This window comes from Carex rostrata, chromosome 1 (assembly GCF_964058835.1).
Source record: "Carex rostrata chromosome 1, lpCarRost1.2, whole genome shotgun sequence".
Taxonomy (NCBI): domain Eukaryota; kingdom Viridiplantae; phylum Streptophyta; class Magnoliopsida; order Poales; family Cyperaceae; genus Carex; species Carex rostrata.
Genome location: NC_135918.1, coordinates 2,744,717 through 2,771,629, shown reverse-complemented (window position 1 = coordinate 2,771,629; position 26,913 = coordinate 2,744,717). Strand labels below are relative to the sequence as shown.

General features: G+C 33.3%; 4 protein-coding genes across 4 annotated transcripts; 1 reads left to right on the top strand and 3 right to left on the bottom strand.

Annotated features, from left to right (window-relative positions):
- Positions 1–4,867: 4,867 nt before the first annotated feature.
- Positions 4,868–6,912, top strand: LOC144564424 (mannan endo-1,4-beta-mannosidase 5-like). Its single transcript, XM_078314025.1, has 5 exons — positions 4,868–5,194; positions 5,336–5,530; positions 5,820–5,942; positions 6,025–6,227; positions 6,348–6,912. The coding sequence occupies exons 1-5, from the start codon at positions 4,868–4,870 to the stop codon at positions 6,910–6,912; spliced, it is 1,413 nt and encodes a 470-aa protein (XP_078170151.1).
- Positions 6,913–9,008: 2,096 nt separating this feature from the next.
- On the bottom strand, positions 9,009–9,476 carry LOC144564420 (uncharacterized protein At5g01610-like). Its single transcript, XM_078314013.1, has one exon. The coding sequence runs from the start codon at positions 9,474–9,476 to the stop codon at positions 9,009–9,011; it is 468 nt and encodes a 155-aa protein (XP_078170139.1).
- A 7,370-nt stretch (positions 9,477–16,846) lies between these two features.
- On the bottom strand, positions 16,847–20,128 carry LOC144552006 (uncharacterized). Its single transcript, XM_078300121.1, has 2 exons — positions 19,532–20,128; positions 16,847–17,116 (listed from the first exon to the last, which is right to left on the bottom strand). The coding sequence occupies exons 1-2, from the start codon at positions 20,042–20,044 to the stop codon at positions 16,994–16,996; spliced, it is 636 nt and encodes a 211-aa protein (XP_078156247.1). The 5' UTR covers positions 20,045–20,128; the 3' UTR covers positions 16,847–16,993.
- A 3,595-nt stretch (positions 20,129–23,723) lies between these two features.
- On the bottom strand, positions 23,724–26,913 carry LOC144551972 (putative protein phosphatase 2C 74). The gene is made up of 5 exons (XM_078300084.1): positions 26,251–26,913; positions 25,613–25,792; positions 24,731–24,901; positions 24,239–24,421; positions 23,724–24,150 (listed from the first exon to the last, which is right to left on the bottom strand). The coding sequence occupies exons 1-5, from the start codon at positions 26,791–26,793 to the stop codon at positions 23,995–23,997; spliced, it is 1,233 nt and encodes a 410-aa protein (XP_078156210.1). The 5' UTR covers positions 26,794–26,913; the 3' UTR covers positions 23,724–23,994.

Below are 26,913 nucleotides of genomic sequence, written 5' to 3'. Positions count from 1 at the left end.
AGAGACTGTGAAAACAATAAGAGTGTATGTGTTTGTAAGAGTTTTACAAATACATTTAAAAAAAATGTTAACATTTCACTTTTTTTCGCCTCTTATATGCATACAAAAATGTTAATATTTAACATGTAAGTTGTTCATATTTGAATCGACAATTATGTATTTTTTTTCTCAGTGATTATAAAAGAGTCCGGCTATTGGTCTCCAAAACCTATCAGCTAAGGCTTCAAACGACAAAATCAAACTGTTCATATTGGTCCAATTCACGAGTGATGTATTTATACGTAAAATTTATAAATTTTCAATGCCATTCAATATCAAGTTAAGTGGTAAAAATATGATGTAAAATAAAAGTTTAAAATTAACTTAAAAACTTTAATTTTGATTTTGACCATTTGACTTCGTACTAAATGACTTGAAAAAATTATAAATATTATATGTAAACACATTATTCTTGAAGTAAATTAATTTGAATGGTTAAGATTGTCATTTGAAGCCAGTAGCATTTGGAATGAAACATGTTTTTTCTCATCCAACCATTGATTTGCATCGAGAATGTGATGAAAATTTTAGAACGATTAAACGAGAAAAGATTTAAAAAAAAAAAAAAACAGATTCGAATTCGTAGCAATATTTAAGCATAAATCTTGCGTACTAACTAGAAAAAACTAAATTGAGGACATCTTTCTTTCCTTTTTTTTTTCCCCCCCTTTCCAAGCCGACCTATTTGATTAGAGAGAGCATATTCTATTCAACGAATTCCGACTACTACTAGGTAAGCAATTCAACTTCTTATAAAAGCCCTTGTTACTGAGTACGTACTGACTAATTCTCGTCTCCTCTATTCTTTCACGTGCTTGATCCTACGTATTCCGTGTTCCTGACTACGACTACTTCCCTTCTACAGTTCTACTACTACATTATTACTTTATTACTTTTTCACCGTAGTAACCGGACTCATAAAGTTCTGGTTAAATATTCGTCAGATAAGTAAAAGATAATTTTAAGGTTTCCATTTATAATGACGTATAATTAATTAATGCATAAACACTAGATGAGTATTAACATTTTTCGGAAAAATATCACCCCTCCTCTTTTCAACCCTTTCAATTTACACATAGGGGGATAAAAACAGAGCAGATAATGTCCAATTCATATTAATTTGAAAATCAGATACATATATATGATATCTGAATATTCGTGCGGATACAAAATGCGGATATGATTTTAAATTTTAATTATATGTATTCACATAGTATATACATACCATATAGTTTAATATATATTAAGAGGAGGGTTCAAATGCCTCCATTTTTTGTGCCTCCACCATGCCTCCATTTTTTAAAACTTTAATAACTCAAAATTTAAAACTTAAAAGTCAAAATAAAACCGTTAGATTTTGATCTATGTTATTTTCTCTATGTACTCATAAAATATTATTACATTTCAATTTTGTTTTTATGTGAATCAATAAGTTCAAAAATCAACGTCTAGAAATCATCCACATTAGTGCATTTTTTATAAGATCTTGATGACAATCAAAATAAAATTGAAATGTCATAATTTTTTACACGTGCATAGATAAAATGATGTAGATCATATCCAACGGTTTTATTTCAACTTTTAAGTTTTAATTTTTGAATTATTAAAGTTTTTAAAAAATGAAGGCACGATAGAGGCACAAAAAATGGAGGCATTTGAACCCTCCTCTATTATAAAAATCTTTTTGTTATTCACAATTATAATTAGATATTATTACGAACTTTGGTATGTTTTAATAATATTTATATATATTTTTAAAATAAATATAGCATTGAAAAACTTGTATTATAATAAATTTCAATGATTTTATATAATTTAAGCAAGTTCTACACTCATATTCGTATTCGAATAATATTGAATTATATCTGTATCTATATTTGTATTTATATTCATATTTGTTTAATATTTGATCCGTATTCGTATTCATAATATATCTGATATGTGTCTGTATTTGTAATAAAAAATAAAAATAGATATGAATACGATTTTACTGATAAGATTAATTCGTATTCATAATATATCTGATATGTGTCTGTATTTGTAATAAAAAATAAAAATAGATGAATACGATTTTACTGATCACAAATCGGTCTGACATAAACAAGGCTGTAACTAAGTCATGTATTTTTTTTTTCCCTTTTTCCTTTTTTGATGCAACCCAATGTGCGAGTAAGGAGTAACAGATGCTATCTTATCTGTTGGTTTTCTTACGTAATTTACAGTTAAATTAAATACATTTTAAAAAGCAGACACACTACTAGGATGATAAAGTCGTAAGCATTGATTTCAGATATTTTGTCGTTATTAAATTCGAGCTGCAGTTCTTTTTGAATAAACTAGCGGGGGTGGATACTAACAATACAATTTTCACTTGACACACCGCAACAATTATATTTGGACGGTATTGCCCATAGGAAGGACTGCAAACGTTGCTACGCGCGCATATACGCAATCTTTAAACAAATAATATTTAATAGAATTTCGTATTTTATTAATGTTGAGAACTGACAAATTATCTGCTTCGAGCTTAATGCCTTTGTTTGTTGGTCTTGATGCGGGTTCCTTTTGGCAAAATAAAAATTATTGTTCAATTGATCGAGAAGTTTGTCTTAATAGTACTTGGTTCTTTGAAAAATTATCATTCTTGTTAGTTTTTTTTATGGATTTAAATGAGGGAAAATATCAACAATTGTTAAAATTAATTTCAAAATTCGTAAATAAAGAACTGACACTATATATATATATAGATTTATTATTTATAATTAAGATAGACTGCATGTTAAATTAGCCGGTCAAATAACCCTAAACACACAATACATAATTTTCTTATATAAACTAACATAAGTATAAAAAAAAAATACGGAACTCTAATACCAAGATGGAAATTATTAGTCCATAATTTTTATTCTTTCTTGTAATTTATTGTTTTTGAAGATAATTATTTTCATTTACAATATTTTTTCTTCCTTAAGAAAGTCCATCTTATTTATATATATATTGCAGATATTTAATATTATATTTGATATTTCTCAAATACATAATCTAACAAGGGGAATTCAACAAAAAAGTTACTTCACAAGACAATAATTTACGGTACTATACAATTTTATGCACATGCATGAATATAAGAAAAATATTAAGAATGTATAATATTATGTTGCATTACTAATTTGGAAAGCTAATATACCTTTAAAAATTAAAGTTTTTCTATGGCTTCTTAAACAAAATAGAATTTTGACTAAATCAAATTTACTTAATAGGGGCTGGTCTGGTAATGCATCATGTATATTTTGTAGAAAATTAGAGACCACTGATCATTTATTTGTTACTTGTTATATAGCACAGTCAATTTGGTCTTAGATTGCTAATCACAATGGTTTTAATTTTAATTGCGAAACAATCGAGGACCTTTGGCTAATTGATAGTTGCATTCCTTTGAAAGATAAGTTATTAGTTGAACTTGTAAGAGCAGCCACCCTTTGGACATTATGGTTAATTAGAAATAAAGTTTGCTTCGATAATACTTCTATTCCTTCAGTAGCATTAGTACTAATATAATCTCTTTAGCTTCCTTCTAGTGCAAAATTAAAAATGATGACACTTACTTTAAATTAACTTTGATCTTGCCAATGCATGCTTGTAATTTAACTCAGGTAGGCATGGTTCATCTTATGCCAGATACTTTAGAGGAGGTCCACAGCCAAGAAACAGAGGAAGGAGATCTTGGATCAAAGGAAATGGATCTCTCAACATACCTGGTAGACAGGGTTGAAACTCACCATATGACCTCCTCATCATCTGATACAAGAATAATTGGAGGCTCTCTTATGGATTACAACTCTGCCTCTTTTGATGTTTAGCTTTTAGTTCATCTTTATCATTTCTAGAAGTTGCTTAATTGGTTGGTTTAGTAGTTGGTTTTGTAATATTGCCTCTGCGAATATTTGACAGTATGGTTCTCTTGCACAATGAGGTTGACCTCGTTGATTTTTGTATAACTTCAACATTTTATTTCTATAAGAAACAGTTGGGGCTACCCACTTTTGTCAAAAAAAAAAAAATGTTGCATTACTAATAAAACACGACAAATAATATGAAGTAAGATAAATTACAAACTTATCTATTTAATTGACTTTATAATGTAGTGGTATCTTTCTCGTGTTAGAAATATGAGAGATAACTCATGGAATCATCCAAATAAGGAATCTTTAATTAATGTAGTTTTTTCCCCATTCCTTGTATATCATACGTTCTAATTTGCTGTACAAAAGCAAAGGGTAAAACAGTCTTATTAGAAAGATTTATTAACTCTGCGCAGTATTAAGCCATTATCGGGAAGTAAATACCCAAACTATCAAACCGTTAGCTAGCTCCACGTCTAACGTCAGCATGTATAACTTCTCACATGATACCCAAACCAACTTCAATTTATTTCTACTGGTTGTTAAAGGGTGGAAGTTTTTATTCTCTGTTTTCCTCACATGCATGCATTCAAAATAGATACATTTAATTGCTGTAGCGTGACAATAACGAACCCTGGCCACCAAATAACCAATCAAATTCACTGTGACCAATTCTTGACTACCTTTCATTGAAACAATAATAAAAAAAATGAAAATGAAAACGGCAATATGAGCAAAACTGCAAAAGATAACAGAAACATATATACTTGCACCATGGCTAACATCATGAGCTCTCATGCTCTAGACCACCGAAATCCCCAGAAATTATGGCAGATTTTACTCGAATTAACTCTATAAAACCCAGCCAACGATCATTATTCTCATTCAACTCAAACTTAGCACTCATCTTATCCATAAGCACAAAAATGGCCAACTTCATCCTATCTATACTTCCTTACATTTGCATTATCTTTGCCTTCTCATATTTAGCTCAAAGTACCAATGGGGAATCATTTGTCAAGACGCAAGGGACAGAGTTCGTACTGGACGGCCGCCCATTCCTGTTCAATGGTTTCAACTCCTATTGGATGATGCATGTTGCGGCTAATCCGAGCGAGAGGAACAAAGTGACTGAGGTGTTCAGCGAGGCTGCGGCCAATGGTTTGACTGTATGTCGGACTTGGGCTTTTACTGATGGCGGTGACAGGGCTCTTCAACTGTCACCTGGTGTGTACGATGAACGTGTTTTCGAGGTAGTGAATCTTTACAAATTACACACATGTCTTTGGTGAATATTGTAGTGAAAGAACATGCTTTATTTTGGTTTCAACTTAAGACTGGCAATGGAATTCTTCAGCTCTGATGTTCTTTTCATTTGTGGATTAATTTTCTAGGCACTAGATTTTGTGATCTCGGAGGCAAAAACGTATGGCATTCGCTTGATCTTGAGCTTTGTGAACAATTTCAAGGACTACGGAGGCAGAGCACAGTATGTGGAATGGGCCCGCAATGCAGGCACTGCAGTAAACGACGAAGACGATTTCTATACAAGTTCAGTAGTCAAGGGTTACTACCAGAACCACATAAAGGTTGAAACCAGTTATCAATTAACGAACATTATTATACATATTCATTTTTCTGTAATATACACAAATACAAGGAATTAAAATTTGTGAGTAAAAATATATCACAGTAGTCAAATGATATATCAATTTTAGTGATCATTTATAGCTACATTTCTAGTAATCAAAAGAAAATTTAAACTAGAGCGTGATTCGATTATTCGAAGTATCTCTGATGCTTTTCTAAGATTTTTTTATTTTCTCCTTTTAACAAATTATTTAATTTTTTCTGAGAATGTTTATTATTTCTGTACAGAGCATATTAAACAGGGTAAACACCATAACAAAACTAGCATACAAAGATGAGCCAGCTATATTGGCCTGGGAGCTGATAAATGAGCCTCGTTGTCAGTCAGACTACTCTGGTAAAACTATTAATGTAAGCACTTTTAGTCTCTTATATTTATTTAGTTTCATTTTGGTCCATTCTCCCTTGCTCAATCTCTTGTGACACTTGATAGGCATGGGTGGAAGAGATGGCAGCTTACACCAAGTCTCTTGATAGCAACCATTTGCTTGAAGTTGGAATGGAAGGGTTCTATGGTGATTCCATGCCAGAGAAGAAACAATACAATCCTGGCTATCAAGTTGGCACCGATTACATTAGTAGCAATCTTGTAAAAGAGATTGATTTTGCAACCATTCATGCGTATCCAGACATATGGTAAGTGTAATATCTGTAATATGTCACAAAAAAAAGGAACATAAAAAACAGTACTGTCAATTTAAGAGTCTATGCATGATATATAATTACCAATTAAACTAACTCCATTATACATCACAGGTTGTCTGGCCAGAATGACGGATCACAAACAGAGTTTGTTCGAAGATGGATGTGGAGCCACTGGGAAGATGCAAGAACCATACTTAGAAAACCATTAATCTTTGCAGAATTTGGCAAGTCTAAGAAAGATCCTGGTTACAGCGAAAATGAACGCGACGTCTTTATAAACGCTGTCTATACGAACATATACAGCTTTGCCAGAACAGGTGGCGGGTCCATGGCAGGTGGGCTAGTGTGGCAAGTCATGGCTGAGGGGATGGATTCTTACTATGACGGTTACGAGATAATATTGCCTCGGGACCCATCGACAACTGCGTTGATCAACAAGCAATCTCATGTGATGAAGGTGCTAGAACAAACTATGCGCAGGCCGAACATGGTCGAAAATACAGGTTCAGAAGTTGGGGATGCTAGCAGTGACAAGTCGATAAGCAAGCCACATACCCAAGCACGTGCAAAGACGGAAGGTGTTCATGTTCATGCACATCATCACCGTCATCACCGCCGTCACGGTCACCACAGTTATTACAGGCGGAATGCACATAAAGAACAAGGTCAACACTAAAGGAGAAGAAATTAGGAGAAGGATTTAGAGTATGAATTTAGTGCTGCTTGTTCTTACGAAAAAGGAATTGGTTAATTGGTTTATTGCTCTAGAATTATCTATTAATTAGATTTGATTGATGTGCTACAAGTAGGTTGTTATCTTATTGTTGTGGGTTGTCATTACCTGAAATGGATTTTGTAACAGGTCAAAAATAAGTCAATGTTAGCCATTATATATTGCTTCGTTTATCACTTCAAACTACGACAAACAGAGGAGAATAATTAAATGGGGCGAAAGAACGAAAACGAGCTTAATAGTTTTTTTCAAAGGAATGGGCCCATCGAGCTTAATAATTTATATTCTTACTTTTTGTAATTATTTTATAGTTCCTGATTCGATTCCTCGAATGTACCAGTTGGTACCAGGCTTTAGGGCCCTATTTGTTTTGATTTACATTCTTTTTTTCCTAATTGTTTTGATCTTATAGTTTTCACGAATAATCCTCGAATGTACCGGTTAGTGCCAGCCTTTCGGACCCTATTTGTTTGATTTACATTCTTTCATTTCATAATTGTTCTGATTTATAGTTTTCCTGTTTCGATTCCTCGAATGTACCAGTTGGTACCAGCCTTCGGACCCTATTTGTTTGATTTACATTCTTTCATTTCATAATTGTTTTGATTTTGTAGTTTTCCTGTTTCAATTACTCGAATGTACCAGTTGGTACCAACCTTTGTAGCCTAGTAGTTTTCCAGCTAGTATCAGATTGTACGTGTTCATGCAGTCATGCTTGTCTCCAGTTGATGCGAAACCATCTTTACTGGAAATTTGATGGTTCTTTAAACGAAATGATGAATGCTTTCCTTCAATGCATTTTAAGCAATGTCATTGGTATAAGGAACTTATTTAATCAAATATGCCCACCAATAAAGCAAAATTCCACACTTCAATATCAGTTTTATTTAGTTGTAAATAATTAAGTTTACATAACCACCATTAAATCTATCAAACAAACATAAATCATTAATTTATCTTTTCCTACACTCAGTTGAAAACTACAAGGGAAAATATAATTGGGTTAAATAATCCACAATGGTTCGGATTCTCTATTTCTGAAATTTTAGAACAAATTCATTTCTTTCGGAGTGTTATCTGATTATCTCACGATCTTTTATTACTCGCATGATTTGGTACTATGTAAAAGCCCTCATTGCCCCATGACTGAGTTTTTAACACGAACTATTCCTGCCTTCGTGGATTTGTATTTCATTTTCCAAACACTGACATTGGATTTGTATTTCATTTTCCAAAAGGAGACCAACTAATTGAGCGCTCTAACTACACATTACATAGAAAAATGTACAAAAGCTATAGGTTTTCCTGAAGCGCTGGAATTGTTGTACAGAAAACAATTTATTTTCGATGTTTATTTCGACAATTATACACCTGTCGATGAAAAAGGAAAGAAAATAAAATCTCTATAATGTTGAAACCACGGTGCAAACAAGAAAAATGTACTTAGCAAATACTCTGTTATGGAATTGTCCATTCTGTTATAGTTGATGTATCTATTACACGCGAAAATGATAGTCTACTGACAATGAATCTCTTTAGTCTCTTTTTAGTACTATTTTTTTCTTTTCTAATGTGAAATCACCTTTCAAGATGGGTATGCCCAAATGGTTTGTAAGGTGGTTTAAAAAAAACAAGAAAAAACGAAATCCAACCTCAACCCAGAAATGTTCTTCTCAACATCCAAGTTAAATTGGATTACAATATAAATGGACCCCAATTCTCTCTATAATATAATTCTGACACCAAGAATGTTTTAATTCAGATATACAAAAAGTAATTGGAGTTGCCCATTAACTAACTCTTTATTTGGTCTCCAAAATAATATGAACAATGAATCGATCAATGACAGTAATTAACTATTTCAGCAATGGAATGGGCCTATATAGCATTTAAAAAAAAAAAAAAAAAAGCGATCAATGACAGAAAGACAAATCATCTTCTTTCTTTGAAGGTTGACCAACTATCGTTTTCGTTTAACCCAAAGAAGAGTAATCAATACTTTACCAGGCAGATCTGCTATACCTCTATACAATAAGAAATCAGATAACAAGACCGGTGTTTGGCCAATCAATCTTCCGACGGCACTTCGGACTATCCTCAAAGCTAGACACCCCAAATGATGCCGAGATCGGGCCCAGATAGAAATCAATCTCCGTTTGGCTCGCTCGATCCACTTCGGTGACCCCAATCCAGACAAACAGAATCTTAACACTGATACCATTCAGATTATTGAGCTTGCCCATGTCGATATAACCCGAGATCTTATTGTCGTACCAGGCCAAATACTTATTGGCCACCTTGAATTCGCAATCGCTTTTGAAATACACCTCAAAGTAGCCATCGGGTTGGAGAAGATAGCCGGTGACCCCCTCCGGGAGCATACCTTTTGGAAAATTGTATTTCTCTAGCATTTCGTATGCAGATGGCGATTCATCAACGGTTTGTGAGTTTGATAGGAGGAGAGAAAGAAAAATGGTGAAAAGAAAGAAAAGAGGCCTGATGGACATGGTGATACTTGTGCTCGTCTTTAGTTATTTAGTTTTGCTTTCTCTTTTTTCGATTAAGGGGTTTGGGCTGGGGAGAGAAACAGGGGAGGCACAGCGTCTTTGAGAGACAAGGAAAAAAATAACAGGTTGGCTAAATGGGGTCGGTCTTCTTTTGTTTTTCAATCATTATGTACCTGTTGATAGCTTAGACTTTTCTAAGCAGCATCAACTGGATGTTAGTTTAGAAGATTATTTAAGGAACTGGGTTGGAGGGGTTTTGATTTTTTATGAAACCGGATCTTCTGTTTTTAGGGGCCTTCTTTTTTTAACGAGTTATATTATATAACCTGATAAATAGTATCGGAGTAAAAAAAAAAAAAAAAGGTGGTATGTTTTATTTATTTATTTACGAGTTTTCCATTTGGCTGCACTGCGTACACTATTTTTATTATTTTTCTAAATAGGTTGAAAATAGTTCCTTTTTTCATGGGCAAAATTTTTAGATCACGTAATTTTCTAACTATTTAAAAAATAGTAAGTAAATTTACAAAAATATAAAATTATTCACAAATAACTTTCTATATTGAGCTTTTTAAAGCAGCTGCTTGAATTTTAAAAACTGAAGCATGGATCTATTTGACTATGCATAATTTTGTGAGTTTGCATTGTCTGCATTAACTCAAAAGATCATCTTTTGAATTAATGTGTCTTGCTCATTTGATTTTATACAGAACCAGTCCGGTCTTCGTCTATAATGTAGGGAGTCCTTTAATATTAATGCGGATCTATTCCGCACGATCTTAAAGCGGATTGAACAGTTCAGATGTATTAACTCAAAATATTTTTTTTAGTTAATACAGAGGATACAAATTCTAATACCGTTGCGTCACTCACATAAAATTATAATCATAAGATATTATCTATAGAGATTTAGGTCTAAAATAGAATTTTTAAATAAGAAGAGCGATCTAATTATACTATTTTATAGTGACACATCTTAACACTATGTTTTTACAAGTCATTTTAGCGATTTCAAAGTCCAAACAGTTGATCCGAACCGTTCAACATGATTTTCATATTAAAATGTGCTTGGAGACCAAATATTTTATTTTTTGAAACTTTTTTAGTATTTATTTACAATTTTTGAATTTTTTTATTTTTTAATGGTCCAGAATTGTCTAAAAACATAAATATGGTATACATCTTAATAAATACTAAAAAAAAGTTTCAAAAAATGTAAAATTTGGTATCTAAGCACCTTTTAATATGGAGATCATATTGAATGGTTCAAATCGACTGTTTAAATTTTAAAATCACTAAAATAACTTATAAGCATACAGTGTCAAAATGTATTATCATAATATAATGTAATTGAATCACTTCTCTTTTAAATATTATACACTAAAAAAAAATTATAATTTTATAGGATCATATGAAGTCACAGCTGACAAGGCACAGAAGACCTCGGGGTAGTTAGCACCAAGTCCAATCCAAATTTGCTGTGGTTGACTTTCTATAGTAACTCGTTTTCCAAGTCGCTAATCTGCGAGTCTCTCCCGTCGGAATGCAAAATGAGCTCCATGAAAAATCGAACCCTATGGTACCCACTCGTTAACGACTTGTGACAGAGTTTGCTTCAGGGAATCTGCAACAGAAAAACAGGATCATAATAATGTTGGCGTTGGTCTCTGATTTCCGAATTTCGGTAGGAATGAAATATGAGACAGTCTATGCTACTATGCATATTACGACTTGGCACCGTGTTACGGCTTTATATTTGAGTTTTCAAATTTTAACAGTCGATCCGAACCGTTCATCTTATTCTCCATATTAATATGTGTTTGAAGACCAAATTTTACATTTTTTTGAAATTTTTTTATTATTTTTTTAGATTTATTGAAAATCACTGTTTTTGGATGGTCCAAAATTTTCAGATCAAGTGATTTTCTAAATATCTAAACAAATAGTAAAAAAATTTCAAAAAATGTAAAATTTGGTCTCCAAACACATATTAATATGGAGAACAAGATGAACGGTTCGGATCGACCATTAGGATTTGAAAACTCAAATATAGAGCCATAACACGGTAACAACCCGTGATATGCATAGTACCATAGACTCACTCATGAAATATTCTCGCGGAGGCAACTTGCGAGTGGTGATATTTATTTATGATATATTTTGTCTTTGTACTAGTCAATGCTGGAGGGTTAGTCTCAGAGCCGCCAGAGCATTTGCATCCGTTGATAGCGCAATACGGCGTCGTTATCGAGTTGGCTACCGTTCGATTGAAATCAGACAGTTTTCGTAAGTTTAATAGTCAAATCGGATGATAAGAGAAGTCCCCTCCTCTATTGTTGGGAGCTGCTGCTCCGTAAGATTTTGAATGGATTAAGATGTCTAAGCTTTATCATTCGCCATATTTGGCATGTGGTTCCCCATTATTCCACAGTTAGCAATGTTTGTACGATGGAAGGAAAGAGGTATAAGAATATTCAGAGACCAGATCAAACCATTGTCAGAGTTGGCACAAGAAGTTCGAGATATTTAAAAGTTTATAATTAAAGAATAGAGGAGTTTTAATTTTTCTGTTTTAGTTTTTCCTCTAAAAAAATTAAATAGATTCAACCAAGTTAAATCAGTCTATAATTTTTAAGAAAAATTGAGTTTCATTTCAAACTCTTGTATGCTTTAGTAATTAATATATCAATAAGAACTCGATCCTTATTTTTCCTTAAAAAAATGTAATTAACATAATTTTGTAATTTAGTTTCCGTAAACAAATCAGGTTTGTTTTCGGCCTCTTTGTAGAAAAGACGATGTATTATTTTTAAATAAAATAACTGATATATAAGTAAAAAAAATTATGTAGATATTCTACTTCACTTTATAAATTAATACATTATGGAGTCGCTATCCTTTTTCTTCACCTTAAAGCATATTTGTTAGAAAACTATACGCAGTGGTTCGACTAAAGGTTAAGTAACTTGCAACAACCCACATTCTAGAAGAATGACAAGAAAAAAATTTGGTCGTTTGTTATTGGAATCATTAAATGAGACCTTAAAATATTCCCTTTTTATTCTCTTCTCAGCACTTTTTTGGTCAGCGTAAAAAATGTACAGACCAAGACTACTTAGACTTTAAATCGAAAAAGCGATTTTTCGGAAGAACATCTGTAACGGGTTAAAGCCGGTATTTAATAATGGGTCGAGCTTAATTTGGATATCATAATAAATATTAGGCCGGACACAATTGCGGTTTTTTGCGCTCCATTACGGGTCAAGCCAAGTGCGCAAGAGAAAAATGTGCATCAATTAACATAATCCATTCTATTGCACTAGCTGTTCATTTAGTGACAATTTTTTTTTAAAAAGTTTACCAACAAATTGAATCAACTTTTTGCATATATTTCAGATATTGATCAACAATTTTAATTTTTTTTTTAATATTTAACATTATATTTCATCAATCTTAAATTAGATACATCCCAAAGAACAGAGAATATAAATGGGGAGTCAATTATAAAAGCCTCATAAGCGTCCGGGGTAATAATCTCCAACCATTTTGAAAGTCCCCATAATTAAATTTAAAAATGTCCACGTGGACCTGAAAAAACCTACATAAATAAAAAATAAATAAAAAATACCATTAATTAATCTTTTTTTTTTAAATAACTTAAACAAAATAGCAAATATGCCCTCCGCATTGAATTCATAATTTTCAAAGTACTATATGAAAATCATTTTTAAAGTTATAAAAAATGATTTTCTTAGGTACTTAATTGTTGAGAGCACAAAACTAATAACTTTAAAAACAAAAATGTATACATATACTTGCATCAAAGAGTAGCACAATCTGCTGATTTACAAATCTCGGCATTTGGGGTTTCGGGTTTTTGAGTTTTGGGTTTCGGGTTTGGGGTTCGGGGTTCGGGGTTCGGGGTTCGGGGTTTCAGGGTTGGGGTTTGGGAATTCATGTGTTGATTTTATATTTGTGAGAAAATATTTCGCTATTTACTATGCACATTTGATATTCGAATTGATCTAAAACATATGACCATACTTGGTGTCTGGCGAAGCAAAGGAGTAAGACCGGGCATTGAGCGGGGATGCTTCGGTGAGGGAAGGGTTAGACTCAGTGAGTACAAAAGTTCGAGACAAGTGCCCCAGGGGAGCGGTATTGGTACACAAGGTCCAAGGCTTCGTTGAATTAAGGTTGGACACATAAATGTGGAAATAACGAGAGGTGCTACCAACGGGGTTCTGTTTGTCCGGGTACCAACCGGTTTATATCGAAGGGAGGTGGTACGCAGGTCTGATAAAAAGCAATCGCTGTCTTCTTCAAATAAATCTTTGTAGTTGAGTGAACTGACAACCACAGTTTCTGCAACCAATTCTACAATTGGATACACACCCTGGAATAAACACACCAGGGCATATTAACTCATGGAAATTAATGTACTAAGTTCAAATTAAACGAACAAAATTTTCAAAGTTAATATATATATGTGTTGAAGTGCGCAAGAGAAATGCGCATCAATTAACATAATTCATTCTGTTGCACTAGCTGTTCATTTAGTGACAATTTTTTTTTAAAGTTTACCAACAAATTGAAGCAACCTTTTGCATATATTTCATATATAGATATTGTCAACAATTTTAATTGTTTTCAATATTTAGATTTATATTTTATCAATTTTAAATTAGATACCTTCCAAAGAACAGAGAACATAAACGGGGTCAATTATAAAAGCCTTGTATAAGTGTCTGGGGTAGTAATCTCCAACCATTTTTAAAGTCCCCATGATAAAATTCAAAAAAGCCGACGCTGACCGGAAAAAAAACCCACATAAATTAAAAATAAGTAAAAACAATTACCATTAATTAATCCGATTTTTTTAATACCCTAAAAAATAGCAAATATGCCCTCGCATTGAATTTATAATTTCCAAAGTACTGTGTGAAAATAATTTTTAAAAGTTATAAATGATTTTCTTAGGTAGTAATTATTGAGAGCACAAAACTAAGAATTTTAAAAACAAAAATGTATACACATATTTTCATCAAAGAGTAGCACAATATACTGATTTACAGATCTCAACGTTTAGGATTTATGGTTTCGGATTTGGGTTTGGGTTTCAGGTTTTTTGGGTTTTGAGTTTTGAGTTTTGGGTTTCTGGTTTCAGATTTGGGTTTGGGTTTGGGTTTCAGGTTTTTCGGGTTTTGAGTTTTGGGTTTCAGGTTGGGGGTTGGGGGTTGGGGGTTGGGGTTTGCGGCTTGGGGTTTGGTGTTTGGGGTTTGGGGAATTCATGTGTTGATTTTATATTTGAATTGATCTAAAACATAGGATCATATCTGGCGCCTGGTGAAACAAAGGAGTAAGACCGGACATTGAGTAGGGATGCTCCGATGAGGGAAGGGCTAGACTCAGCGAGTATAGAAGTTCGAGACGAGTGCCCTAGGGGAGCGGTATTGGTACATAAGGTCTAAGGCTTTGCCGAATTAAGGTTGGACACATTAATGTGCAAATGACGGGTGGTGCTACCAACTGGTTCTGCTTCCCCGTTATAGGGGTGGTACCAACTGTCTGGCCCATATTAGCTTCCCTTTGGTAAGAGTTGTGATTATTAGATAGAACTATAACCATACATGAGATTTTGATCTCATACAGCTCCTCAGTCAATTCTTTTGAAGTAATTAGATTCAGTACTTCATTCGAGAATTTCTTTCCTTCTTCCAGTCACATTTTCATGTTCCAATCCAAGATATTATATTTATAATCAAAGAAGAAGATTTCACTTTTATCAAACATATGGATATCAAATCATAATCTTCTAATAAGAAGAAAAATTCAGATAGAGAATCCTTTGCTCCTCATCCAGCTAAAAAAGATTATAGTTTTAATTTATTCATTTTGAATTCTTTATATCTTCTACTTCTTCTTTTTTCTGAATTTTTGATGTCATTTCGATTTTTTTTTATCCAATAAGGATAGAATCAATAAAAAAAACCTGTAAATCTATTATATATTCCAATCTCTTTCCGGTACCTCCAAAGAAAAATCACCAATTGGATCCAAACATTCTCTAGGTTTGCGATTTAGAATCAAACATACTATTTTCACGAAAGTTGTGCGATTCAGAATCTGAACTATTCCATCAAATCTTATTCTTCTACGTAATTACAAATAATTTTGTTTAGAATGATCTCCTCTCGAGAAAAAAAAATTATGCTCCATTTGAAAAGTATCTATGCTAAACATAAAATTTGTTCGTACATTTCATATTTATATTTTTCATGTAATTATTGACATAATCTTCATATTTTTTTTTAAAGATTTAAATTATTGGTAAATAGTGTTTACACTGAACTTTTTATATATTCATCCCAATCCGGATGCGAGATTCAATTGATCAAATTAATCTATCCAAATACATGCAACAAATCTTAGAGAGTTTTTGTACCAAATACATTGTTCATTCTTTTTAAGGATGACACCAACGATCTCCTATCATCAAAAAATGCATTACACTTTTATTTTTTTACTAAGGTATTACACTTTTGTTTAAAACGTGTTTGTTACAAATTAATACTTACTATTTTCATACGTTTCGTCTAAGCTATTTTATCAAAGATAATGGTTATACATAATCATCAACAAATTCTATTCAAATGACCTTTTCCCATTAATTGCTTGTACTTTCTTGAAAAAAAATGTACACTAAATTCTAATACAGTTCATTCATACACGTTTCTAAAGAACGATAGGTCTACTGGGAATTAAATCTGCTTGGGATCTCAGGGATCCTAAAATTTCAAATCCAACCATCTAAGTTTTTTCATACACGAATCTCAAAGCAGACAGATTTTTATGCACAAATCATGAAATATATAGATCGTTAAATTGAGAATTTAAGGGTCCCTGAAATCATAAGGATTTCAGCAGATTTGTTTCCGGTCTACTGTCTTCTCTCAAAATTTTTAACACGTTATTGAAAAAAAAACATTATACAAAATACACATATTATTAATACATTTCATTTTTAATGATATATAAAATACGGTTCTCTCTTCAAAACTGTTGATGAGTCATAATACAATCTACTATGTGGGTGCTGTATCAATCGGGCACCCGTAGCTATAACACAATGGAATTTTGCAAATTACATAATTTTCTCCTTTTCTCCTTTTTCTCTACTGCCTTCAATGTGCCTTAAATAAGAAATAAGGCATGTACTATTTTTAGTTTTATTTCTAACAGCTCTTTACTTTTTCCTAACGGCTCTTTACTTTCTAGCCTTGTAAAGTTGTAAGGCTGTGCTCTTTAATTGAAAAAAAAAAAAAAAAAAATCTCCTGCCTCGGACAGAATCAAATATTGGAATCAAATGAAGCAGCAGAAAAACTAAGATAAAAATAATAACTATTACATTTTAACCAAGATCATACAAGCCCATACATAAAAGCAGCTCATAAAGAGCTAGATTCATCACTATATCATATTCATTAATGTCTTAATTACACAATATAGAACGTGTTCATCTCAGAGCAAGTAGAGACCCTGGGGTAGTTCCACCAGCCAATGGTGAGGTTCTTAAGATAGGCACATGTTTCAATGCTTCATTCATATACACAGCTCGTACTGCAAATTTGGTAACCCTCTGCATGGCACAAAAGATATTTCAGAAATATTAAATATCACAGATTATATTTCGGCAAGTAAATTGAGTAGAATTTATCAGTGCCTCAAATTGGGACTTGTTGCACGATTGCCAGAATTGTTCAACAAAGCACCAAAAAAGAAAATAAAATACCAAAAATGGGAAAAAGAGAAACAAATTAATTAAGTTAACAGGAGTGAAGCTAGTACAAAGTTCCATGTACTATCCGGAAACTGACCAGTATGAAATTTATATTTAGCATGCTAATTGTTCAAGCAAGCAAACATATAAACAATTGATGAGAGTGCACAGGTGGAGCCTATAAAAATCTAAACTGAATCCAAAACCAGCTGAGCCCAAAAAACTGAAAGACCTGACTTTAACTTGATTGGACCCAAATCCAACGTGAACAAGCTAGGATGAACCAAATACGGACGGATTTTCTATTCCTTCCCGGCTGGTTTAAAACAAAATAACTTTTAAAATGCTTCAAACAGACAAAAAGAATCACACAAAACTTTTAATGGATGTACCAACAATTAACCCTTAATTAATAAAAGATAAAACAGTGCATGATCCATGGAGGAAAAATTGAATAATCATGGCAGCCAAATTGGAAATATGCCACACAGTTCCACATCTTGTAGTCACATGCATTTGGAGTCCCAAGCATAGTGTTTCGATTTTTATGTTCTTGATTTTTATTTAATAATATACATAAAAGAGCCAACCTGGTGGACCCAAACATGTACCTGACCTAAATTTTGCTAACCCAACAAAATGATGTGATCTGATTAATTTCACCCAAATAATAACACGGACAACACTAATCTGAATCAAGATTGAACCAAATACGTCCATATTTGGTTCATCCTAGCTTGTTCACGTTGGATTTGGGTCCAATCAAGATCAAACCAATGACTCAGGACCTGAAACTGATCCATATCTGAAAGTAACTGAGCAGAGTTATTTGTTGCCTAAAGCCCAAATATGAACCTGAACGACAAGACACAAAAATGACTTCAACCCGAATTGACTCGTCTATCTCGTTTACCAACTCTTAATTCTACGATGCCAGGTTTTAACATAACATTAGCTGCTCCAAGTGATATGACATTCACGTTCTACACAAATCAAAATTTTGAGAACTGATATGACATTCACGTTCTACACAAATCAAAATTTTGAGAACAGTCCAGACAATGTAACCCTAACATAACACATTGTCTACTATAAGCTTACAACTTTTGATAACAACAAGCTACATGATTGGGGCTGATTATATTTTAGCATTGACCAACTGGTGCTGTTCAATTCTCAAGATGACGCTCCACCTCCTCCTCCACCACCACCAGTCTGACTTGTCTAGTTGTTGCAGCTAGTTTTATAGTAGTGTTTAGGATCTGGTTGGCGCAGAATTTATCCTGCGGCCATTTTGTTTCCTTGTTCATGCCTGAGGCATAGCAAGAGGATCCTGTTTCTTATCTGTTTGATAATCTGTGATCTTTTGGAGAGCTGATGTAGTTGCTCTCATCAAACTCTATTTCGTATTGCAAGTTAACTATGTTTCTTAGTGAAGCAGGGCCTTTGGCTTTTTTCACCAAAAAATTATATTTTAGAATTCATGAATGGGTTCATTTCACTGCAGGTCACTCAACTTGTAGCATTAATTCCACTGATTTAGACAAATATATTGTGTTATATTTTCACGCTTGTGTGACTTCCAAAATTAAGCCAAAATGCTGCAAAAAGTGGATTCATGACGGAGGCCTCATAGTTTATTTTGTTATCTTAGACTTAGATCATTTATTAATAAACAATTGGAAAGTGGATTCATGATGGAGGCATAAAAACGGATGCATTTCAGCCCTCTAAATTAAAGAATACAAGATTTTAGAAAATATTATGTGGTAATAAAATACAAGAAAGAGGGAGAGTAAGAATAACATAAGGATTCAATTCTTTATTCAGAGTTGACTTGTAAACTTACAATATTCATTCAATACAGAATGTCAAATACTAACTATTGGCAACAATTTGTGGGGTAATTTGTTTTGCATTATAATATTGATAACACGCAAAAACATTTAATAAGTCAGCTTTGCTAAATTTTAAAATTGTTCAAATTAGGCCTCCACACAAGTTGACTAACTATGTGGTAGGGGAATGATTTTTCATAAACTATTAAAATAATTTATATTTTTGCACCAAATGACAAAAAGAAAATTCAATAATTGAAGTTGGTGCTTGTTCAAGACCAATCAAATCTGAGTGACCAAAGTAGTAACCGGGATAATACAGTGACATTAACTAAGCCTTCCATGCTAAGTAGAAATTCAACTAACCATTTCATTATGTTTACCTGAAATCAAAAGATAATAAATAAAACAAGTTTCGGATGTAGATAAGCATCACCTTTCCATCCACGGAAGCCCGAACAGATTCGCTTCTCTTCTTTTCCCTAATACGATGCATCCTCCTCCCAATCCAAACCAGTCCCAAAATTGCACCAGCTAGAGAGATGTACCAAGACGGTTTCACCTTAGAGAGATAATATTTGACAATTTCCCAAGGCAAATCCCATACACTCCCTCTTCTCTTCTCCAAGTTTCCATTATTCTCCTCAATTTCCTCAGAACCATCTTCGTTCATCACTTCACCCTGCTCCTCGACCACTCTCGGACCCGAATTCGGATCCGCACACTCAATTTCTTGGAAAACCGTATCGTGGATCGGGTCGGATCCGATTTCTCCATGAGAACTGGGGTTGTCAGAATCGATGCCGCCTTCGTCAGTAGCTTCTTCTTCAGAGAAAGAGGGGACGGGATTGTTCGGAGGCAGAGAGAAGTAGTCTGATTTGATGGCGCTGGAATCAGGCGCGTTGGATTGGAGAAGCTCCCAATCGCTGAGTTCGGTGGCGTCAGCCATGTCGTTAATGCGAAAAGGAAGAAGAAAAGTGGGGAGAGAACAGAAGACTAGAAGAGAATCGATGGATAGAATTAAGAGAGGACTCGGAAGTCGGAATCGAGAAAAAAAAAATAGAAAGAACATTTATTGATGCAACACACTCTGTGGCGAATCACAATGGTAACAAAGCGAACTAGCGAAGTAGCGAAGTAGCGAACAGCCGAACAAAAGAACTAACTAATAACTTTGGGGATTATTAATGTCAGAGAACCGCCGCATTAAGAAGGTTTCAAAAATCGCATTAGAGGAACCGCAGAATCAAAGATCCACTGTTGGAGTGTAGCGTCGTTTGTTTGTGCGTGGAGAAAACCTGGATTCTGATTCTTTCTTCCACTAGTGCGGATAAGTGAGAGGCTAAATTTATTTTGGACTGGAATAAATGGGCCGATTTGATTTCTTGAGCTAACTTAATAGAAAGTCCTTTCAGTGACGGCAGCAAATAGGCCTCAGTTGCATTATTTTCCTCTCCAAACTTTTTTCTAATATTTTCTAATATTTAATTATTGTGATGAGAGGTCAGTAGAAACTATGATTTTTTTAGTTCACCAAAAATTTTTGGTGAGTTTAATTTTAAAATATATCAAATTGACTTCAAATGATAATTTCAAACCGTTAAAATGAATCTACTTTACAAATAAGTGTTTGCATACAATATTTATATATCTTTAAACTAATTTAGTATAAATTTAAGAGGTCCGAAAATGAATGCATTATAATGAGAAACTTCACATTGTGCCCGCCTAATTTTCCTCCTTGGTGTCTTCCCTTTGCATAGAAACCATTCATTAGCTCTTATCAGATTCCATGCATAGAAACCATTCATTAGCTCTTATCAGATTCCATGGTTGAAATACCTCTAAGTTTGTACACACCAGGTCCGGCCCTAGGGCTGTGCAGCCAGGGCGACCGCCCCGGGCCTCAAAATTCTAGGGGCCTCAAAAAAGAAAAATAAGTTTGTATATATATAAAAAAAATATTATATATATTAAAAATAAATAAACTATTAGACCTCAAATTTTGTATATATAAATGTTTCAATTTTTCTATAAATAAATTTGATTTATTGGCATATCAATAAAAAATCTGACCGGCTAATTTCTTCTAGGGGTGTTTATTGGGTTCGGTTTAGTCGGTTTTGAACCAAATCAAATTAGTTTGGACTAAACAGTTTGATTTATTCAGTTTAATGGTTTGGTTCAGTTTGCTTTTTAAAACTGAATTATAACTTCGGTTCGGTTCGGTTTGGAAATTTTCAAAATCGAAAAAACCGAACTGGTTGAATTCTTATATATTATGAATTTGGTCCGGACTACCCCCAATTTATTTCTTAATCAATTGCTTTAAATACTTTGGTTTATTTCTTAATACCCTGATTTATTTCTTAATATACTTCGATTTATTACGGCCATTTTTATTAATAACCCAAAAAAATAAGGTATTTACCAAAATAACCACAAAATCTGAGTTTTTTCAAATATAACCAAACCGCCAGGTATGCTGGCGGTCCACTTCTATAGCGGACCGCCAAGGACATGGGCGGTCTGATAGGGACCCGACCGCCAGGATCCCTAGCGGTCCACTTTTTTTTTTTTTTAGAGATCTAATTTTTTGTTAATATTTTCATTTGTGAAGTTTTAGTTTTTTTAAGAATTGATTAGGAATTATAAGTCGTAATATCATAGAATGTATCTTACAAATAATTGCGCTTGAATTGGATTTAGAGTTTTAATTGCTTGAAATAATTGTTGAATTGCGAGTTTAGGGTTTCAATTGTGAGTTTGGTTGGAAATATTTAGAAATTGTTTGAAATTGCGAATCTTGTATATTGTAAAATTATTTATAATTGTTTAAAATTTTCAATTGAATCTTGTATACTGTAAAATTTTTAAATCTAAACCATAAAATAATACCATGTATACTGTAAGATAAAATGTAAAAAATGCTATTCCATTTGATCCATTGGGAGCCGCTACATGTACACCGCACATGTATTCACAGGGCCCGGGGGAGGTTGGCCTCACTGGTGATGAGAGTCAGGGTGGAGAGGAGGACTTAGGAGATGTGAGTCCTCACTCCTAGCAGATACCGAGGCGTGTGCAGCCGGACAGGGAGCTCAAAGGCAAAGCAGCTGCTAGGTTCAGTCCCTCAGGGAAGAAGCATAAGAAATGATTGCAGTTTTTTATGATGTATTTTGGACTGTAGCATTATTATGATTGCAGTTTTATTTTATATTTCATGTTGGTTTTTATGTTTTTTCTGCTTTACATCGAAACGGTCTTCTGAAATTACAACGTGTCTATTTCGTCAAATTATAACTAATCAAGTGTTAAAACTAAGCAATTCCATCGAAACGGTCTTACACCTGTAGCAATCGCCTCAAAATCGCCCAAAATTATCCAAAATTGAAATGGTCCGTTATTTTTGGCAAATCAAATCAAACTGACAAATCAAATCAAAATGAAATATAACAATGAATACATGTAGCAATCGCCTAAAATCGCTTCAAAATTGCCAAAATCGCTATAGCGGCGCTATTTGAGAATAGCGCTGTTTTTTCAGCTGGCACGCTATGACGTGATAAACGCTATTTAAACCTTTGCTTATAAATATATCAAATGTTTTATTTTTTGGCAAATACCCTAAGCAAAAAAAAACTAAAACTTCACAAATGAAAATATTAACAAAAAATTAGATCTCTAAAAAAAAAAAAAAAAAAAAAAGCGGACCGCTAGGGATCCTGGCGGTCCGCTATAGAAGTGGACCGCCAGCATACCTGGCGGTTTGGTTATATTTGAAAAAACTCAGATTTTGTGGTTATTTTGGTAAATACCTTATTTTTTTGGGTTATTAATAAAAATGGCCGGGTTTATTATAAATCAATTGCTTTAAATAAAAAATTAATATCTTTCGATTTGAACCGAAGAAACTGAAGAAACCGAAATAAAACTTTAGTTCGGTTCGGTTCGGTTCAGTTCTATTTTTAAAACCAAATTATAACTTTGGTTTGCCTAGTTCGGTTCAATTGAAACCGAACCGAACCGATGAACACCCCTAATTGCTTCCATAAGTACTTCAGCACCATATGTTTATAAGTAGTTTTTGCGTTTTAAAAGTCCAAATAGTCGATCCAAACCATTCAACCTAATATCCATATTAAAACGTGTTTGGAGACCTAATTTTACATTTTTTTTTGAATTTTTTATTATTTTTTAAGGTAAGTAGAATTTTTTTTTAAAAAGATCCAAAAAAAATGTAAAATTTGGTCTCCAAGCACGTTTTAATATGGATATTAGGTTGAACGGTTCTGATCGACTATTTGGATTTTAAAAATACAAAAATGATTTAAAGTATATAGTGTTGAAGTACTTATCGAAGTGTATTGGTCTGTCTCATAAAAATTTTGTATATATAAAGGATCTCAAATTTTCTTCTGTCCCGAGCCCCAAGATCTTGAGGACCGGCCCTGGTACACACGCTAGTCAGAATTCCATGGTGGGTGAATGATGCGACTCTATGAACCAGTCTAACCAACTCCTTTTGAGTCAATAAAGAAAGTGCAGCTAAAGAGCTATCCCAAATATAACAATATAGAGAGGGGGGCTAATGGATTATTTTACTTTTTAAAAAAAATTATAGATGAATCGATCAAATTTAAAATTTCGGATTCAAATGAACATAAGGAGAAATAATGAAGTATTTCAACCTAAAACCGAGCACTCAATCTGCTGCTCCTTTGTGCAGGCTATGATCTATGTACATCCTACATCCAAGTACATTCTGTTTTCCTCTATATATAGATATGCTCCTACACAATCTTTTGTTGAATTTACTTTCTTTTTTTTTCCCAATTCGATCTTCGTTTGTTCAAAGCATGTTAATTAGTAATTATTTTTATATACAAAATTTCCTAACTATATATCCGACTTTATGAACTTTTGGAGATCTATCAGCATGACAGTGATATCATCTCTACTTCCTCTACTCCGAGAAAGCTCAGCAAGCTCCTCGCATGATTTTAATGATATATCATGTTGCAGAACATAATCCACTGCTTCCTGATTAGAAACCTAGTCAATTTAAATAAAAAGAAATATGTCAGCTGTAGTACGTATCTCGACATGTACTCGAAATAAAATGAAGAAAAAAAAAATGTACCGTGTTCCATAGACCATCAGAGGCCATAACAAGGAAGCCACAATCACTTGTTATCTGCAACTTTCTAATCTCAGGCTCAGAGATAACCCATTTCTTTAGGAGAATATCGCCGAAGGCTCTCGACACAGCTAGGCTATCTTGCACTCTCCATACCGATCCGTAACTACATGATATGAAGCCTCCCTACAAATTACAAATTACAAATTACAAATTACAAATTAAACCATATGAATTAATGTAATCTGATTATTAAACTTAAAAAAATACACATTGTTCAGCTCATTGTTGGTTAGTTTACAAAGGGAAGAGACCTTAGATCCAGTTTTCATAAACTAATTAATTCTTGCGTACATTATAATTTTTGAAGTGCATAGATAATTTCGTGAGCAAGTTGATTATTTAATTTAACGCATGATGTTCGTTCATACACGAAATTAAACAAAGCCTTGATAAATATGTTTTCAACAACAAAAAATAAGAATAGTTTCGTACCGAATTCTCAATTCTTGCGCGTTCATCTTCCCTTGAGGCACAATGATCTATCGTTAATGCTGTAGCAACCCCCTTTTGAGATATGACAATTCTACAATCTCCGGCATTTGCCACATACAATTCCCCATCTAGGACCAATGCAGTAGCTGCACAAGCACCACTACTAACTGCCTAGACAATGAAAAAAGATAATAAATCAAAATTTAGGTCACATATGAATGTGATTTATATTATGGTTTGTACTTTGTATTGTTCTTAAACATTACTAGGAAATAGAAGCATGGAAATCACGTTTTTGTGCTGCATTTGAACAGATGAAATGCTTCTTGACCCATTCAAACTAGAGGTTGACATGGTCAAACTACAGTGATGAATAGTAAGTCTATCCATCCAATGATCCAAATAATTATTTTGCAAGACAATTTTTATTCTATACTTTTAAAAGTATCAAATTGTTCTTGGCCCACTTATGTGCCTCTCTGTACATAATTAATAAAACTGAGCATTTTTGGAATTAACTAAATGTATACATAATTTGTTACAACACACTTTACTAAGAGAAAAAATTCTGTTAAAACAAAATTTGTTAATTGGACCAAAATTTTCAAAATATTAAAAATCAACAATTTTAAGTCAGCCGAAACAGTTGCAGTAATATGAATGTGTAACAAATCGGCCAGAAATAGTCAGAGTTTATCATGTTTAACCACCTTGTTAATTAATGCCGTTGTTGAAAGATGGTTAGCTCAAAGTCAAACAAACTAAACTAACTTTAGGAAGGGGTTGAAAGTTTCAACTAAACTAAATTAGAAAACATTGTGCCATGTAAAGCACCGCTCTGCCATTACTGCCATAGCATTTAAATAGCAATATAATTAGTACCTGACTAATGAACTCCTCATCTGTGGTCAAATATCCGGCTCTTATTGCCATTTCTAACTTGTCTTCTCTTTCTCTCTTCTCCATTTGAGAAATCTTTGATATGATATTTTTCCCCAGATTATCTGAAACGTAGTCTACTGCAGCTCGGCCCCCATGACCATCATAGACACCGAAAAATGCCTAAATGAAAAGATAATGATTTAATTAAATTAATTAAATATAAAGTAATTGTTAGTGCAAGGACTGCATCAGAAAAATCATATTTCTTCAATTGCATATCTATTGGTTGTACCTATGTCAAATCAAGAATTTTTTAGCCTTTTGTCTATGAAATTTGAATGACCGTCTTTTGTTAAATTTTCTTTTGTTTAGGATCAAAGAAATGCTACATCAGCTAATTCTTGGAAAAGGACTAAGCTTGAAAGGGGAAAAAAACTTATTATCAAAACAATAGAATTGTCATAAACTGTAATGTTAACTAGTATGCATTCACATGTATAATTATACATCATAACAATGCCTATCAGTGTGAACTGTCAAAATCGGCTTCTGATCAAAATCACCTGAAGGAGACTGTGATGTTGAATTTTAAATTTTTATTTTTAAAACATATTTTTTTAGAAAATTATGTAAATTACCAATTGGGAGTCGCCGATAGTCACATTTGTCGCACCATAACTATCTTCCATTGCGTGCCTACCTCCTTTCCTTGCAAATAAACAAAATGCATCTCCTTCAACTTCCGAAACCTTCCCGAAACTATCATCCCTTTTCTTTTCACCAAAAGCACCATCACCGGCTGAATTGTCCGGTATGACCAGCTTTGTTGGTCTCTTTTTGTTTACCTTCAAATTGGGAGATTTCTTATCTGGTAAATCAACTGATGCATTGTCATTTTCTGATCCTTCCTCCTTTGGCTGGGTCATTTCTTCAATTGATTTCACATTCTCAGAAGGTTCATCATCGCATAATGGATACACCTTGGGGTTGTTTAAGGCATCCTTTGCGCGTTTCACGGAACCATTTGCTGATGTGTCAGTAACCGGTCGTTTCCATGAGAGGGGAAGAACAGAGGGGGATTTTTGTGCACATATTAGAGCCATGAGAGATTTTTTAATTGCGTAGAATAATTGCACTAGGAAAGATGCAATTGAGTAGCAGACGTCAACTCCATAAACCATACCTCTTTAATCGCCTCTATTTTTTTTTTTTCCTTTCCCTTTGCACCTTATACTTCTTGGTTGAATCTCTGTGTTTTTTTTTGTTTTTTTTTTTTTTTTTTTTTATGAGATGAGAACTGT